This window comes from Pipra filicauda, unplaced genomic scaffold, assembly GCF_003945595.2.
Source record: "Pipra filicauda isolate LSUMZ 115617 unplaced genomic scaffold, ASM394559v2 scaffold388_size762695_pilon, whole genome shotgun sequence".
NCBI lineage: Eukaryota > Metazoa > Chordata > Aves > Passeriformes > Pipridae > Pipra > Pipra filicauda.
This window is the reverse complement of record NW_024104518.1, coordinates 434,101-452,165: the sequence shown is the minus strand read 5'-3', so window position 1 is coordinate 452,165 and position 18,065 is coordinate 434,101. Positions and strand designations below refer to the sequence as shown.

At 45.0% G+C, this 18,065-nt stretch overlaps 1 protein-coding gene across 1 annotated transcript in view; it reads left to right on the top strand.

The window, feature by feature from the left end:
* UBR4 (ubiquitin protein ligase E3 component n-recognin 4) overlaps positions 1 to 18,065 on the top strand; it is a 57,259-nt gene that overhangs the window by 24,958 nt on the left and 14,236 nt on the right. Inside the window, exons 37-60 of the mRNA XM_027720551.2 lie at positions 360 to 504; positions 1,218 to 1,303; positions 1,791 to 1,878; positions 2,285 to 2,478; positions 3,479 to 3,718; positions 4,830 to 4,968; positions 5,460 to 5,585; positions 5,743 to 5,871; positions 6,629 to 6,972; positions 7,253 to 7,343; positions 7,691 to 7,775; positions 7,947 to 8,074; positions 8,779 to 8,908; positions 9,423 to 9,580; positions 10,044 to 10,153; positions 10,714 to 10,855; positions 11,586 to 11,667; positions 12,585 to 12,758; positions 13,181 to 13,302; positions 14,249 to 14,446; positions 14,561 to 14,641; positions 16,893 to 16,980; positions 17,376 to 17,503; positions 17,922 to 18,029. Of these exons, the coding sequence (XP_027576352.2) occupies positions 360 to 504; positions 1,218 to 1,303; positions 1,791 to 1,878; positions 2,285 to 2,478; positions 3,479 to 3,718; positions 4,830 to 4,968; positions 5,460 to 5,585; positions 5,743 to 5,871; positions 6,629 to 6,972; positions 7,253 to 7,343; positions 7,691 to 7,775; positions 7,947 to 8,074; positions 8,779 to 8,908; positions 9,423 to 9,580; positions 10,044 to 10,153; positions 10,714 to 10,855; positions 11,586 to 11,667; positions 12,585 to 12,758; positions 13,181 to 13,302; positions 14,249 to 14,446; positions 14,561 to 14,641; positions 16,893 to 16,980; positions 17,376 to 17,503; positions 17,922 to 18,029 (3,316 nt within the window). The remainder of the gene's footprint in view (positions 1 to 359; positions 505 to 1,217; positions 1,304 to 1,790; positions 1,879 to 2,284; positions 2,479 to 3,478; positions 3,719 to 4,829; positions 4,969 to 5,459; positions 5,586 to 5,742; positions 5,872 to 6,628; positions 6,973 to 7,252; positions 7,344 to 7,690; positions 7,776 to 7,946; positions 8,075 to 8,778; positions 8,909 to 9,422; positions 9,581 to 10,043; positions 10,154 to 10,713; positions 10,856 to 11,585; positions 11,668 to 12,584; positions 12,759 to 13,180; positions 13,303 to 14,248; positions 14,447 to 14,560; positions 14,642 to 16,892; positions 16,981 to 17,375; positions 17,504 to 17,921; positions 18,030 to 18,065) is intronic.

The following is an 18,065-nucleotide window of genomic DNA, read 5'->3' as shown; positions in this document are numbered from 1 at the left end:
TTTATTCTATCTGCAAAATCTGACTCCTCACATGTGCTGGAGTAGGTGTTTGTGGGCAAGTGGACTTCTGAGGCAGATGCAGACTCATATACAGTTAAAAAGTTGGGAGTTATTTAGGCAAAGACACTTCAAGGTGCTGAACTCCTTCAGAACTCAATTCGGTTGTTGCAAGACAGCTGCTTTCATTTTGGAGTGCTAGAAAACAGCTGGTTTCGAGGAGTGATGGGATTTAACTCTGTTAACTAATAATAATCCCCAAGTTTGGTGAACTGTAGTTTGTGTTTTCCTTTTGCGCAAGATCTTGTGCCATGTTATACATCTGTCTTCAGGAGCCTGATTATCTGTACTCCTTTCAACAGGAACTCCAACAAGTCTCAGCAGGAATTGCTGTTGGATCTCATGTGGTCAATCTGGCCAGAACTTCCAGCTTATGGAAGAAAGGCTGCCCAGTTTGTAGATCTCCTGGGATACTTCTCTTTGAAAACACAGCAGACTGAGAAAAAGGTACTGTCATTCTAGAAAGGAGGTGCAGCATCCCAGGTCCTGCATCAACATAATTCCTGTGAATTATGTTGATGCTTATTTATGATACAACTGGGACAGATTTTCTGTCAAAAGAGCTTCTGGTGGAAATTTTTTTGTTCCTAAAATTTGAATGTTAGAAAAGGCGGGATCCTTAAAAAAATGAGGAGTGTGATTTTTTTTATTTTATTGCTTTGATGTTTTTGGTGTTTTTAGGATGAAAATGGTGTTGATGGGTTTTTTATTTATCGAGGAGAAAATTTCTTTCCCACAGGAAGCCTTTGTGGGAAAATACATTTATCTACCAGCTCCAATTTATAGATTTTCAGTATTGCAACTCCTAGAGATCTTTTGAAACCATAATTTTTGAGCAAAGGAAGGGGTGGCATTTCTTAGGAGACTGGTGGATTTGAGAACAAATAATTTAGACTCATTGAATGTGGGTGTTTAAATTCAAATGCTGTTCAAATCTTGGCAGGCATTTGCAGTGATTGGCTGACAGCACTGTTATTGTGGTACAAGTCTAATTTTAGGATCTATCACATTCCTGGGTAATGATTTAACCACATAAATTCCTGTGGGTATCATGTGTGCATCTTCTGGGGGACCAGGAACGCCACAAGATGAGGAATATTTTTGTCTTAGTAGCAATAAAACAGTGTTGAGAAGACAGTATTTTCCTTATTGTATTTCAGTTGAAGGAATATTCCCAAAAGGCCGTGGAGATTCTCCGGACTCAAAACCACATTCTCACCAACCACCCGAACTCCAACATTTACAAGTGAGCTCCTTTTGCCTTTGATCTGTGTCACTAGGGAACTGCGATCCATGGGGACACAGAGTTCTGCTAATGCAATGGTGGTGCTGGATGGAGCCCTGCTGAGATTCCATGTCTGCTGCAGCTGGGCTTAGGAGAACAACAGGATCCTTTCTGCCAGCTGAAAAACCTGACATTCTGTGCCCCATCAGCAGAGCTTGACTTTAGCTTTTTTGCTTTCATTGGCAGTAAATTATGAAATATTAGGACCGACTGGAAAATAGAGATTTGCAGAATTAAGTGTTGTGCTCTTAGTCCTACCTTGGCAGTTAATAACTACATCAAAAATGCTGCCAGTGACAAATGATTTTCAATGTGATTTATATTGTAACACTTCTGTTACACAGACTGGGACCTGTAGGGAAATTAAAGCAATTCTGATTTGATGGCATGTGTTTCAAACACAGCAAGCACCAAATTCCATATATCAGTGTTGTTCTCCTCATTCCAGCACACTGTCTGGGCTCGTGGAATTTGATGGCTATTACCTGGAGAGCGATCCTTGCCTTGTCTGCAACAATCCGGAGGTGCCCTTCTGTGTGAGTAACCATGGAATCATAGTCGTGGAATATCCTGAGTTGGAAAGGACCCACAGGGACCCTCCAGTCCAGCTCTGGGGGGGAGCACACAGGACACCCCAACATCCCACCTTGTCCCTGAGAGTGTTGTGCAAACACTCCCTGAGCTCTGGCAGCCTTGGGGCCATCACCACTGCCCTGGGGAGCCTGTTCAGTGCCCAGTCACCCTCTGGGTGAAGAACCTTTTCTTGAGATCCAACCTGACCCTCCCCTGACACAGCTCCAGTCATCCTGCATGACACAGGCAGTAACTGCTTTCTTAAAGCCTTTCCAGTGGTAGGGATCCCAACCATTTACAGGCATCATTCACTGTATTCCTGAGGTTTTGGGGTGTTCTCATATTGCCTCTGTGTCCTTGTCCCCTCAGTACATCAAGCTCTCCTCCATTAAAGTGGACACACGGTACACGACCACCCAGCAGGTGGTGAAGCTCATTGGCAGCCACACCATCAGCAAGGTGACAGTGAAGATTGGGGACCTCAAACGAACCAAAATGGTCCGAACCATCAATCTCTACTACAACAACAGGACAGTCCAGGCCATAGTGGAGCTGAAAAACAAGTATGTTCACCCATGTTTTTGTGTGCAACCTCTGAATTTGACATTACGATTCCCATTGAGGTGCCTTTCGCTTCTTGTTTTTCCTAAGGTTCCTTAGACAGTTCCTCATCACTCTCAGCCCACATTGGGTGGGATTGTTCTGAATCTCCTACAATTTTTGAAAAAAATCCTCTGAAGCTTGAAAAATGTCTACACAATTTGTGGATTTCAATTTCTACAGGCTCAGTTTTAAGCACCTAAATGTCTATAAAATTGTTGTGTAGTTTGAACCCAAAAAGGATTTGGACATTGCAGCATGTCCAGGAATGCCAAAAGCGTTAACATTGTTTGAAGCCACAGAGTAGAATTAAAATTAGAAGTTGGATGGTCTCACTCTCAGTTCTGCTTTACCCACCAAAAATGGCTTCTTTTCAATACACTGCTCATTCTGGAGCCAGTCCTGCTTATATGCTTTCCCTTCTTACTTCTCGAGATGTTCTCACCAGAATCAGATCACTCTGGCTTAGGGATTAATCTGTGCCTGCCACTTATTGCTTATTTGAAGTCTTAATCCTCTGTGACATCACAAGTGGCTGCTGTGGAGAGGATTATGATGTCACAAAGAGAGGATTCTGACTTCAGGTTGAGAATAAGCAGTGGGAGCAGATGAGATCTTTAAGAAATAAATATCCTGTTTTCATGCAAATGTCCTTACTAATAAAAAAATGGAGGTGAAAATCCCTAGAAAATGTCTGTAGAATTAAAGTTTTTCCATGAGGCATCAACAGCTCTTTAATCCCAAACAGTCTCTCTCTATGAAGAGGATAAAGGCTTAAAATGTATTTCTGGCTACATATCATGTCAATACAGAAGCTAAGGAAACGAATCCTAGAACTGCTCTCCATTCATCCCTTTTAAAGTAGATTTGGAGCCGAGACGGTTGCATTTGGCTTCTCTTCACATGTGGGCAGGGAAGGAACTTCCCCCGGGAAAACCATGCCGCTTCCTTTCCCTTTTCCAGGCCGGCTCGTTGGCACAAAGCTAAGAAAGTGCAGCTGACCCCGGGCCAGACGGAGGTGAAGATCGATTTGCCGCTGCCCATCGTGGCCTCCAACCTGATGATTGAATTTGCTGATTTCTATGAGAACTACCAGGCGTCCACCGAGACCCTGCAGTGCCCCCGGTGCAGCGCGTCCGTCCCGGCCAACCCGGGTGTGTGCGGCAACTGTGGGGAGAACGTGTACCAGTGCCACAAGTGCAGGTGTGTCCCCCTCCTTCCTCCCCACACAGCCCTTGCCAGAGCCCTCATGCCCATGTTGGATGTTCAGCAAAACCCTCCCTGCTATTTAAATCCATGATTCTGGTTAATAAAAGCACACAATCAAATTAGTGGAGAAGTATAAAACAGGCTTACAGGGATTTAAGGTTAATACAGACTAACAAAGGGAACCCGATGCCACAGTATGAAGGGAGCATAGAAGTTTCAGGTCAAGCCCTCAGAAGTTCAAACCAGAGAATTCCCAGGAGGAGGTTGGCTTTGGCCTGGCTGGATATGAGGCTGGAGTTCAGTACAGGATTGCAGGGGGTTCCCTCCAGGACCCCTTGCTCAGTGCTGGACAGACAGTGCTATTCAGACAGTGCTATTCAGACAGACAGTGCTTTTGTTGTGCTCTCCTCATTCAGAGCAGTCTCAGGGGTAATCTACTGTGTTCTATACACACTTCCACTACAGGGTTAGAAATCCTTCACTTTTGTCAGTTTTGTCTCTTTATTCGATATCTCTCCTCCCCTTATTGTTATCCCATATTCCTCTCTAAATTTTATGAGATTCAAGGTGTTCAGCAAGTTCTTTCCATAGATCAGGTGATTACTGATAGGTAAACTGAAAGGTTTCCACATCCCTTCCTGGATTATAGGAGTTACAAATTGGTCTCTGTCCTGCTGCTCTGGTCTGCAGGGGATAATTATGCTGCAGCCAGTCCCACTGCAACTGGGTAAGGAGTGAAAGCATTGAAAACCCAGACCTTACAAACCAAAACGGTTCCTTTTATCTGTGCTCTCCTAAAGGACACGGTGCCCCAGGCTGATGTTCTGCTGGGAATGACTGTCGTTCAAGCAGAATTGTTGGGAACAAATTCACATCTGTTTCTGCTTTTTCCAGCCACAATGTGACACTGCTGTAAGGATTTTTTTTGCCTGATTTGTAGGTTTTGATTTTCATGGACCTCATGTATTTCACTTCCCCAGGGCAGTTTGGTCACTTAGATGTTTTAAAAATCACCTGTTTGTTTTACCTGAGTCTGTTCAGAGTTGAGTTTATTGCCTCAGTTAAGTTGAGCTGCATGTTTTGACCTTCCTGGCTTGCCTTTCAGATCCATTAACTATGATGAAAAGGATCCCTTCCTGTGCAATGCCTGTGGGTTCTGTAAATACGCTCGCTTTGACTTCATGCTCTATGCCAAGCCCTGCTGTGCAGTGGATCCCATTGAAAATGAGGAGGATCGAAAGAAGGTGAGACTAAGAGCAGGTTCATCAATGAAATGCTGTAGGTCTTGGTCAGGGCAGCAGTGTGGGCACATCAGAGGTCCATCCCTCTTGGAGCACCTTGAGAAGCTTCTCACTGACTAATGCATTCCTTATTTGTTGTCTTGCTCCACCAAATAAGTAATTCTTCAAAAGACATTATTCAGTGCTTCACTTACAAACCCTCTAGCACTGCATCTCTTTGCCTTGCTGTAGAAGGGGATGAATTTGGGTTGTACTGTTTGCTTCACCAACCCACCTGAGCAGCTCTGCTAAGGAATGAAGAGCCCACTGCACTGTGTGTCCTATCCCAAAGGATTAGTGTGCTCATTGTGGTGTCAGCAAAGTGGTTCTCGTGGCAGGGTGCAGGGTCACCATTTATTTATGTTTTTCCCATAGAAAGACAAAAGAGACAGAAGACTTGGAGCTTGGTAGTTGTAGTTCTGAATATAAAATAACCTTTCCTTTTTTCTTCTTAGGCAGTAACAAATATCAACACCCTCCTGGACAAGGCTGACAGGGTGTATCACCAGCTCATGGGACACCGACCGCAGCTGGAAAACCTGCTGTGTAAAGTGAACGAGGCAGCTCCTGAAAAACCCCAGGTAACAAGGGACAGGTGGAGCGTGCACTGATCTCCAGGCTAGTGCCACACTGGCCTTTACACTGCCAAAGGTCCTTACCTTGGATGCTGCTCTGAAATAGTTATTTTTGTGTGTAGCCTTCATATATGATTCCTTTTTGTTTTACCTTCTGTTCCAGGATGAGTCTGGAAGCAGTGGAGGGATAAGTTCTACCTCAGCGAGTGTGAATAGGTACATACTCCAGTTAGCCCAGGAGTATTGTGGTGACTGCAAGAACTCTTTTGACGAACTTTCCAAAATCATCCAGGTATGATGTTCTTTGATTTGAATTTGGGTCGTGGGTTAATCAGAAATCAGGATGTTGCCACTCTGCATTTAATAATATCATTAACAACAAGCGATCAGCTGTGTATTTTCAGGGAAATAATTAAATAGTCATTTCTGAACGTTGTGATTGCCATTAGTGGATTTATCACATTTCCAGTGTTGGGCCCCCTGGTGGTCTAGTGGTTAGGGTGCGGCACTCTCACCGCCACGGCCCGGGTTCGATTCCCGGTCAGGGGACTTCCCCGGGCAGATGGAGCTCGTCAGCCCTGTAAGGCCATCCATCTAAGAGAAGGTCACTCCAGACAAACCTACGTCCTGAGGACCTCGCTGCCACTGTCCAAGCTCACTCGACCCCGGCAGATGAACCTCAGGATTAAAGGGTGGGCTCAGTTCAGCGCACACTGTGTCTCACCTAAGAAATCCACTGCGCAGGCTCGAAGGGTAAAGACCTTTCCCAAATCTTCGTTCGCGAAGACTGGCCATGATAACATTTCCAGTGTTACACTGCATGTAATATAGACAACACGGCAGATAACTGGGAGTTAGGCTGATATTTCCAGCAGATTTCCCAAATCTGCCATCGCCGTGAAGGATTTCGAGTTTGGAGATACTTGGTTAAAAATGTTTCTTCACAAAATATACAGTGAAAATAACCTGTGAATGGAATTAACAAATTAACAATTATGTTAATTTGTTACCTGCCTCACTACTCCCCAACTCCTTCTCTGTGTTTCCAGAAAGTGTTTGCTTCTCGAAAGGAACTCCTGGAATACGATCTCCAGCAGAGAGAGGCGGCGACCAAGTCGTCACGAAGCACCGTGCAGCCCACGTTCACCGCCAGCCAGTACCGTGCCTTGTCTGTCCTGGGCTGTGGCCACACGTCATCCACGAAATGCTACGGCTGTGCCTCGGCTGTCACGGAGCACTGCATCACCCTGCTCCGGGCCCTGGCCACCAACTCTGCCATCAGGCACATCCTGGTGTCCCAGGGCCTCATCCGGGAGCTCTTTGACTACAACTTGCGCCGGGGCGCAGCCACGATGCGGGAGGAGGTCCGGCAGCTCATGTGCCTTCTGACCAGGTTAGAGCTGCTTCAGCCTCTGGAAAACCTCATCCTTGTCAATACACGATCAGGAAGGAGCAGCTTTATAAGGGAGTTATCTTAGAATCATGGAATCTCAGACTGGTTTGGGTTGGAAGGGACCTTAAAGACCACCTAGTCCCAACTGCTTGCCATGGGCATATTTTGCATCAACAAACTACACTCCAGCTCTTTGTACATTTGTTATTGGCTCCCAGGAGCTTTTGGTATTTAGTACAAGCACAGCATAACAGTGTTCTCTTTCTCCTTCTGGAATTAGGGACAATGCAGAGGCCACACAGCAAATGAATGACTTAATCATTGGGAAGGTTTCTGCGGCTCTGAAGGGACACTGGGCAAATCCAGACTTGGTGAGTGACTCCAGTGTTTTCATGTTTCTTTTTTCTGCCCCTCTGCACTGCTGGTGTATTCTAATTATACGTGTTCTCTCTTACGGTCTGTTTGTAAGAAAAAAATTGGAGCCTTGATAGGAAATAAGATAAATGTCAGAGTAGAGCACAAAATTATGTGATTACGTACATGCCCAAGTTTCCTCATGAAGTTCTGCCCGGCTTAGCTTGCAGCTCTCAGTCACCTCAAATGGGCATAGGATTAAATTTTTTTAGATCCATGTGTTTTGAGCCTGTGGTTTTTACGTATCAGAAGGCAAAAAGGGCTGGGGCATCACCAACACTTTGAACACGTGTCTGTGTTCCAGGCTAGCAGCCTCCAGTATGAAATGCTGCTGCTCACAGATTCCATCTCCAAGGAGGACAGTTGCTGGGAGCTTCGGCTGCGCTGTGGTGAGTTCGAGTGACCACTGTGAAAGGTGTATTTTACAGTGCTGTGCCGAGGTTCAGGCACTGTAGTGAGATTTCTAACTCTGGACACATTTAATGTGCTATATAGAGCTGTAGATGTGTGAACTATTTGCAGATCTCAGAGTGGAATGAACATTTCTGTCTGTCTTTCAGCTCTCAGCCTCTTCCTGATGGCAGTGAACATCAAGACTCCAGTGGTTGTTGAAAACATCACCCTCATGTGCCTGCGCATTCTTCAAAAGCTCATCAAGCCACCTGCTCCAACGAGCAAGAAAAACAAGGTACTGCCTTAGATGCTGAGCAAAGCATCTGAGAATTTACTGATTAAAGTCTGGCACTGAGCTCAGTGATTAATTACTTTGTGAGGAGGCCAGGGCTTGCTTTTCCTGGTCATGGTTACAAGGGAAGTGCAAGCCCTGTGACTTCTGTCTTTGCAGACTGCAGATTACAGGTGACAGCTTTCCATTTTTTATTGGCTTTTGCTGACTTTGACCACTACTGTTCAAACCCAGGCTTTGCTTTTTTCCCCTCAGATCTGAGGCAAGGGGAAAGAGCTACTTCAAAGCTACAGCTTGGTTACTTTGGGCAAGTTTTTAGTGCTTTCAGAAGCTTGTACGATCAAGTACCTAAACATGATGGAAGCACTTTTGTCTCAGATTTTTTAATACAGAGCTACATTCTGATAAAAATATATTGATTGGTGGTTTCTTCATTGTAATTTAGATAAGATTTGCAGGAGAGAAGGTACGTTTCTGCTGCGATTTGGCTGTCTGACAATCACAGATGGATGTCAGAGATCGGTTTACTGGTATTTCAATAGGAACTGGAATGGGGCATCTCTTAGTTCATCATTAACAGACCCTGCTGTTGTCCAGAGCTGCATTTACCTCTTCATGGCACAGCCCCAGTGATTGACCTGCAGGAGTTACTCTTTGAGAACAGTCTGTAGTTTTCTGAGTAATCACAGAGCTTTTTTGTTTATTAGGATGTGCCTGTGGATGCTCTCACCACTGTGAAGCCTTACAGCAATGAAATCCATGCACAGGCTCAGCTGTGGCTCAAGAGGGACCCCAAAGCATCATATGAAGCTTGGAAAAAGTGCCTCCCTGCCAGAGGTAGTTCTGTGCTTTTAACTTGCAGTTTTGGGAAGGAATATGTGTGTCCCTCCAGGTTTAATTAGGAATGTGCTTCTGCAGAGTTGTGTTGGCTTCTGCCCCGTGACATCTGATCCCATCTTCACGTGCAGCTGGGTAGTCCCCAGAGTTTGTAGCACTGACTTTTCCAGGCTGTGTTGCTTAGACCCTAAGCAGAAAGTGCTCTGAAGATAATCAGGGAAATGTAAAAACTGAAACTTGTTGCTTATTTAAATTGACACCAGCCAAATGGAAAGCTGGTTGAATTCCCTGAAAGATCCTGGGATTTGCATCTGGCTTGGAATTGAGCATGGCTTCACACAGCAGTGAAAATGGCAGCAGAAAGAGATACGAAGCCACTCAGCTTTCCAGCTGGAGTTTGGAGAGTTCCAGTAAGATAAAAATACACTGCAAGTCTGATAGGAATTATGACAGTTACAACAGTTTGCAGTTTATAGCTGCTGACAGTTCTCTTGGGCTGTGCTCAATATTGCAGGTGTAGATGCCAACGGGAAATCTCCCAGCAAAGCTGAGCTTCACCAGCTCTACTTGTCAGAAAAATACGTCTGGAAATGGAAACAGTTCATGAGTCGCCGTGGGAAGAGAACCTGCCCTCTGGATCTCAAGCTGGGACACAACAATTGGCTGCGACAGGTAAACGTGGCTGAGAACTCCCATGGGCAGAGTTGACAGAGTGTTGGTAGTTTGCTGCAGCTCATGTGCAGGGTTATTTGGGGAGGCTGTAACTCACTACCTCTAATTCCGAGTCAGATTTGCAGCTTTCTTCCCTTAAAAATAGTACATCAAATATTTATCTGGAAGTCTGCATGTCCTTAAAGTCTGAAACTTTAATCTCCACAGTGCTTCTCCCTGCCTAATCAGCTGCATTTTGGAGGGTCCTGGGCAAAAATGTTTCTGTGTGTGTGTGGATTAGCACATCAGCCACACAATGCATTATCTAAACATTTTGGTGGTAGTATCAAGCGTTTGAAGAACAAGAAAATGCTACCACCAAGTCACCAAACAGCTCTAGTGTGTGCAGTGCCTTTTTGATAAGCTATCACTGGTTTATCTGTGCACATCAAACTGCTGTGGTATTTTCCTGCCCTTGCCCCAGGTGCTGTTCACTCCTGCCACACAGGCTGCCAGACAGGCTGCCTGCACCATCGTGGAGGCTCTGGCCACCATCCCCAGCCGAAAGCAGCAGGTCCTCGATCTCCTCACCAGGTATTTCTGTGCTGCCACACTTGGCTCCAGGATTGGCCTTCTCTAGTTCCCATGAGAATCTCTCCCTTCTTCCAGCCTTTCTTACATCTCTCCCTTCTATAACTGTATATACCTTGTATACCTTGGGTTCACAGGTCTTTTTGAGCTGGATTTTAAGGCTTGATTAGCTGGGAGGGTGTAGATTTAGGGAGACTTTTTTTTTTTTTGCTGCCTGGCAATAAGCTGTTGCAGTTCTGTACTTTCTCCAGAATTAAGCAGTTGGTGTTCAGCTGTTTGGACAACATTTTCTCTGCCTCTAGGACAGCAAAATAATAAGGTGAACTCTCTTCCAGTTCCTGTGACATAACTTAAACCAGCTGATGCTATAGCACAGTTGGGGAACTCTTTTGGGGACAAAATACCAATTTATCCTGCAAGTAATGAATATCAGTGATGGTGTTAGGAAGGACAACAGGGAGGATGGATTTCTGGAGGCTTTTTCTTTCTTTCCATGGTGTCTTTAAGCTGGAATGCCCCTTGTTACTGTGAAATGGTTGTCAGCTTGTGTTTCTCTTTCCCAGCTACCTGGATGAGCTGAGCATTGCTGGTGAATGTGCTGCTGAGTACTTGGCCCTTTACCAGAAACTCATCAAACCTGCCCACTGGAAGGTCTACCTGGCAGCCAGGGGGGTTCTGCCCTATATTGGCAGCCTCATCACCAAGGTGTGGACTTGTGTGGAGGAACTGACCTGCTAGTTTGGCTTTTATTGCTTTGAAATCTTCATCTCTTTGTTCAGTGCCCTGTTGCTGACCCTGCCAGGGTTTTGAAGTTCACACCTCAGTGCTGTTACCTCTGAACAGAAGGAGCCACAGAGGTTTTAGCCCCAGCTTTAGAATTCCTCAGCACTTTAATGAACTTCTCTGGGGGCAGCTCTGCTGAGGGGTATAGATATTGCTGCGCTGCCTTGGCACCGACTCTGAGCTGGAAGCCGTTGTCCAGCTGCAAGGCTGGACTCCAAAAGCCTTTAAAGGCAGGGGAGGATTAGGTGTACTGCCATTCCTGGAGTGGGAATTACAGCCTATTGGAGAAGCAGCACATTTAATTTGCAGTGTTCAGAGTGGTGGGAGTTTCCTGTGGGGATCCCTGGTGCACTCCAAAGAGGCAGGTAACACTTTCCATGTCAGTGGTGGCCTTGAGTCCATGATGGAGGCCACCAGAGCCAAGCAGTGGTAGTAGGTAGGTGCAGGGAAAAAATAAGGAGGTTATTTGGAGTGGTTTTCCCTCCTATCCCCTTTCCCTCCCCACTGCTGCGTTGCAATTCTGCTTTCCCTGTGACTGGCTCTGTTTCTGTGCTGGGTTCCTTTGCACCTTCTGTTAGACACTCACCAATCATGACTGGCATTGCAGTTTCTTGCTCTAATTTCTATTAACTATAATGTTAATTGTTTTCAGGAAATAGCTCGTTTACTTGCCTTGGAGGAAGCAACACTCAGCACTGATTTGCAGCAGGGATATGCCTTGAAGAGTCTCACAGGTATTTGGTGGCACCAACAGGAGTCCTGCAGCAGGATTAGGGTTGGGGTGATCCTTATTCTGTACCAACATGTAGCAGAATTTCAAAGAGATGTGATTCACTGTGTTGCAATTGTCGACACTGGATTTTTGCCATCAGTTTAGCACTTAATCTCTAAATGGCTTTTTCCATATTTTGTGTGGTCAGTTTGAGTTTTTAGTTGAACTGTGGTAAGCAAACTTCATTATTTCACTTTATTATACAGCACGGTCCCTGAGACCATTGTAAACACTGCTGCTTTATTCCTGCCTGTTGTTTCCTACCTACCTATTCTATGAGAGTTTTTTTTTTAATCTTCTAGGGTGTATACTTTTTTCAAAAATTTGTTGGGGATGGAAATACTTCTTTAACAAGGTCATTCTTTTTTGTATCCTGTGCCAAATTCTTCAGACATTAGTGGACTAATTCATAAAGCCTGGCTTCTTGCAAGAAGCAGCATGTTGATCAGTGTGTCATGGGAAAGAATCTGAGTGTTTGCTGATTCTTTGTTTTATGATAGGAGTGGCCAGTTTGGTGATGTCACTGATCAGTCATGTCACATCATCAGAGCTCACTTAAGTATTAGAAGAGGAACAATCATCTGCTTTTGAAATATCTTGCAACAGAAAAATACCAGAGTGTGCAGAATCTTGTATCAAGCACTTAGAAAGCTCCTTAGACCCTTTCTTCATTCCAGAAACTATTATTCCTTGTTTTATAATTTACAAGACACTTCTCCCAGGCCGGGGTTTTTGCCTCCAGCCATTTGGTTGACAGGAGTGAACTTTAATGGGAGTCGGAAGAAGTAATTTTTATGATATTGTGCCCTGTTTGCTGCCTTGAAATTTAGAAATCGAACCAAATTCTCTCCCACTTGCTGAGTTTTCACTGCTTTCTAGGTCTTCTCTCCTCCTTTGTGGAGGTGGAGTCCATCAAACGGCACTTCAAGAGCCGCCTCGTGGGCACGGTCCTGAACGGGTACCTGTGTCTGAGGAAGCTGGTGGTACAGAGGACAAAGCTGATTGATGAAACCCAGGACATGCTCCTGGAGATGCTGGAGGATATGACAACAGGTAAAACTACCTCTGTTCCATAAATTCAATGTTTGGGTCAACCAAGATGAAAAAGCAGATTGTTACAGCCACACAAAGAACTTACCTAAATGACTGCTGTAGTGAGGGGGTTTTATGGCTTCCAATATTTCCTTTTGGCACAGAAAAGGTAGATTACACTCATGGTCATCTCTTATTTTTCAGGAATTTAAGCCTCCTCCTTTTTATGGGACTGTTTCACTGCAGCCCATCCATACAAAGGCTTTTCCTAGTAATAACCATACCAATAAATAGCCTTTCATCTTTTATGGAGTGGATACACAAAAGAAGAGAGCACCAAAGTGTGGGGCTGATTGCAGAAGGATTTATTGTGTGTGCTGAGTCTAAATAGAACCTATAAAAGTGGCTCCTGTGTCCATTTTAATGTTTCCTTTTCTTGGCAGGCACAGAATCTGAAACCAAAGCATTTATGGCAGTGTGTATAGAGACTGCAAAGCGTTACAGCCTTGATGACTACAGGACTCCAGTCTTCATCTTCGAGAGACTGTGCAGCATTATCTACCCTGTAAGTGTGGAGAGGGCTGGAGGTCACTTATAAACTCACACTTCTGAAGTAGAATCTTAGAATGGTTTGGGTTAGGAGGGACCTTAAAGCCCATCCCATTCCTTACCGTGGGCACGGACACCTTTCACTAGCCCAGGTTGCTCCAAGCCCCGTCCAACCTGGCCTTGGACACTTCCAGGGATCCGGGGGCAGCCACAGCTTCTCTGGGCAGCCTGTACCAGGGCCTCCCCACCCTACCAGGGAAGAATTTCTTCCCAATATGTAACCTAAATTTCCCCTCTTTTAGTCTGAACCCACTCCCCCTTGCCCTGTCACTCCAGTTCCTGATGCAGAGTCCCTCTCCAGCTTCCCTGTAAGCCCCTGCAGATCCTGGAAGGTGCCGTGAAGTCTCCACACAACCTTCTTCTCTCCATTCTGAACAGCCCCAACCTCTCTCAGCCTGTCTCCATAGGGGAGGTGCTCTAGTCCCCTCAGGTACTTCATGCCCTCCTCTGGTGCCCTCCCCTTATGTTGGGGGCACCAGAACTGTGCACAGTATTCCAGGTGGGATCTCATGATAGAGGGAAAAAATCACCGCCATCCGCCTGTAGCAACCGTAGATTGAGTTCCTTGCATTTTGGCAAAGAGCAACAGTGTCTACAATCATGATTTACTATTAGCCAGTGCAGAGCTGTATCCCAGTGTGTCCCATTTGGGGGGTCACTGTTCAGGTTCCCTGCTGTGACATGCTCTGTGCAAAAAAGCAGAATCAGTAGTATTGTTTCTTCCTGAGGAATTTGGTTACTGAATGATCCTGGATATCCTCTGAGTGCCACATGTGTGGAATGTACAGCAGGTGGTGGAAGGACTGAAGGTTTAGGGACATCCTGTCACTTGCTGCCATAAAAATACCAGAATCGGAGTTGGGAAAAAACTCATTCACTCTGTCTCTGCTGCTGTTCTTTAGGAAGAGAATGAAGTCACTGAGTTCTTTGTAACTCTGGAGAAAGATCCTCAGCAGGAAGACTTCTTACAGGGCAGAATGCCAGGGAATCCCTACAGCAGTAACGAACCCGGCATTGGGCCACTCATGAGGGACATCAAGAACAAAATCTGTCAGGACTGTGACCTGGTGGCTCTGCTGGAGGATGACAGTGGGATGGAGGTGAGGATGCACATGTGGATTTCTTGCATAGATGTGTGGGGACACCATTTTTGGGCAGCTGGGATGGTAGTGCAACTTGAGCCTGTTCTTCACTTGTTATTTTATCCTTTTCAGCTTTTGGTGAACAATAAGATAATCAGTTTGGATCTGCCTGTGGCTGAGGTCTACAGGAAGGTGTGGTGTCCCACAAATGAGGTTTGTGTTTTCTTTATACATGTTAACAGCAGAAAGCACCTGTCCTTCATACTAACAAAAAAATGGGGGAAAAATCATAGTCTCACAAGTCATTTTTTTGGCATATAATTTATTGGTATAATAAATTTATTTTTTGGCATATAATTTATTGGTATAATTGGTCAGCACCGTTTGGTGCTCTATTAGGATAGATTGTGCACAGTCCTGCAACATGAGTGATTTAAAAGCACATAGTGTTCCCCAGGTGAGCTGTGTAGTGTATCAGATATAGACTGTCTTCCTGATAACAAACTTCCTTAGATTCCTTTGGGGAAAGAGCTGAACTTTGTCACTGCCTTTCAAAGCACGTTCCACACTCCATCTGCACACGACAGTTTAATGTGTGTGTACAGACAGGGACACCAGGTTGCTCCATCAGTCTGTGCTTCAGTGATGAACCCAAGTTATTTATGCAGAGAACAGCCAATGTTTCTCCATATTTGCATATTTTCTTATGGAAAGCACTTGACAGATTCATCCTCCCAGTTTGCTGTTTGTAGTGTGTGTTGTCTGTTTTTCACATGAAGGAATGGACCCAACAGCCTCAAGAGTCTAGTCCACCATGTCACAGTAGGCTTGTTCCAGAGGTGGATGTGGTCCAAAACAAGCTCTTCCCTTCCTTTTCTTGTAGCCACTAAAATAAACTCCCACTGAGACCATCAAATTAAATCTTGCCCATTACAAATCTGTTTTTAGAGGCACTTCAGATCATAAAACCCCCTGATTTGCCCAACATTTCTTGTTCATCCTTCATTTCCTCCTGCGTTCTAATCACCTTTGGAACCTCAGTTTCCTGAAACCATTTGTGGGGAAGAAATCAAACAAAATGCCTGTTTTCAGTGAATGGTGCTATGGGGAACAGGTTTATTTCAGTAAAATTTCAGTAAAAATTCAGCTTTATTTCAGTAAAAACCCCTTCAGTACTGCAAAATCAAGCCCAAAACTTGTGCCAGTGATAATTCTTTAGTAGTAGGGATAGGGAAGTGATGTGTTGGTCTCAATCTGTGAGTTCTGATGTGAACTCTGATCAAGTCACTGATGGAAATCATCCCCTGTGCTGCCCCAGCCCCTGGGAGCAGCGAGGTGCTGTTTCCATGGGATGCTGGGCTGGAGCCGCTGTGCAGCTCTCCCAGGATGCAGCACTGATGGTGAAGGCAGACTTTGCTCAGCATTCCTGTGCATGAGCAGCTTTCATCTGTCTTCCTTTGTGAGCATCTCCCGGAGCCGCGGCTCCGGTTCCCTGGGAATCGACAGGCACACAAGGAACGCAACCTCAGGCCCCTTTTTGTTTCCCTTGTCTCTCACTGGCTTTTTTTGTTCATCTGCCATTTTACCAGGGCCCCTGTGGAGTTAATTGCTGGTCGCCAGCGTGGCCTTTGAGCAGATCTTCCCCCCGGGGCTTTCCCTGTGTTCTGTATTTGCTGTGACATTAAGCTCTGCTTATTCCACATTAGGCTTAGCGCACTCGCTGACAGGTTTTCTCTCGAAAGGTCTCTTGCTCCCAAATCTGGGATTTTTCTTTTCTGCTTTTTATTCAGACCTATGGATTAAAAATGGAAAGTTTAGTGATATACTGTAAGTGTTTCCAGCTGGAAATGCATCTGGAAAACTAGTCCTTTCCCAGGGTAAAAGCACAGCTTGTTTGGCTGTATCATTTTAGTGATGTACTGTCTTACTGAAAGCTCATTAAATTGCTTTTTACTCCTCTTCCATTTTCCATCACTGCAGATTTTATCTGTATGAAAGCATTCACCCAATTAACCTGTCCTGCTTCATTTCTTAGGCTGTGCCTATTCTCTGTATTTCCCAGATATGCTGTGCCATACCCTCAGAGGAAAGGTTGCCATGGAAAGCAGGCATTTATCTGTAGATGAACCCATTTTCCTTGGCTACATCTTTCATTCGTGTCAAAAGAAACTTGGAGGAGATGTAAGGAGGAAGAGGCTGTTTATTACCAGCCTGTCAATTAATTGGCAGTGCCAAGAAAAGCTGGACAGACCAATGGATGAGTTATTGATGTTTTTGCAGGTGGCTTTACTGTTGTTTTTAATTCATCTCAGTGAGGGGAGAATGAGGGAGTGAAAGATTTCCCTGTGTCAGGGAAGGAGAAGGAGAACTGAGGCTGGGGTGTCTGTTACATACTGTAATGAGAATCAAACTTGTCTATAAGTGCCCAGAGAGATATGATTAATATAAAGCTCTGCTCTTGCAGGGGGAGCCGATGAGGATCATTTACCGCATGCGGGGGTTACTGGGGGATGCAACGGAGGAATTCATCGAGTCTCTTGACTCCACCACTGGTAAGGCATTTGTCTGCTGAAAGCTGGGATTAGATTTGAAATCTGAGTTCTCTGCAGAGCAATGACATTATCCTCACAGCAGTGAGCTTAACGTTGATTGATGCTGCTTTTGCTGCATTTACCTGCTTCACCTTAAGTGAAGGAGGGTTTTAACAAGGCTTTAAAGACATGCTTCAAATGGGAACACTTGCATGGCACAGGGACCATTCTTCCCAGCCCTTCTTCGTATTCCTGCTCTTAATTCTTTTCAAATTCAGTACAACTGAAGTGACTTGAACTGCTGATAGATGTGTTCTGTTGTACTCTCCATTTTTCCTTCACTCTTTGCCGTGTGCTGCATGTTTTTTTCACGTTGTGGCTGCTTCCCCTCCTCACAATTTATGTCTGTCCTGTAGATGAAGAGGAGGATGAGGAAGAAGTTTATAAGATGGCAGGAGTCATGGCCCCGTGTGGAGGCTTGGAGTGCATGCTCAACAGACTGACTGGGATCAAGGACTTCAAACAAGGCCGACACCTCTTAACTGTGAGTCCCAGCTTTGGCTCTGGGGGGTCAGGAGTTACACAATGCAAAATGCCACAGTGAAGTTTAAACAGTCTGCCTTGTGTTGGAGCAGAGGTTTCAATTCATTATTGAATGAAAACCTGAGAAATCCTTTCTTTGCCTCTCCTGTTCCTCTTGTTTAACAATTCCTTACAAATACTTGGTGTGTCAAAGCTGAGGAGTTGGTAAGACTAAATCCTGTCTCGCTGGTGATTATTTTCTGCCTTGACCTTACCTGAAAACCAAAGCTGTGCTAAGAATTATATTGCTGTAAAAATCTGGCTTGTACTTTACCCCACAAGTTTGGAAATCAGGTATATTATGGGTACTTTTAGCTGCAGCAAAATTCTCCTGCTCATTTTGAAGGTACCATAGAGAATCCCTTCTCTGTATTTTGTAGGTGCTGTTAAAGCTGTTTAGTTACTGTGTGAAGGTGAAAATAAATCGTCAGCAGTTGGTCAAGCCAGAGATGAATACTTTGAATGTGATGCTGGGAACTCTGAACTTGGTAAGGACAACCTGGGCTTCCATAAACTGTTTTCCA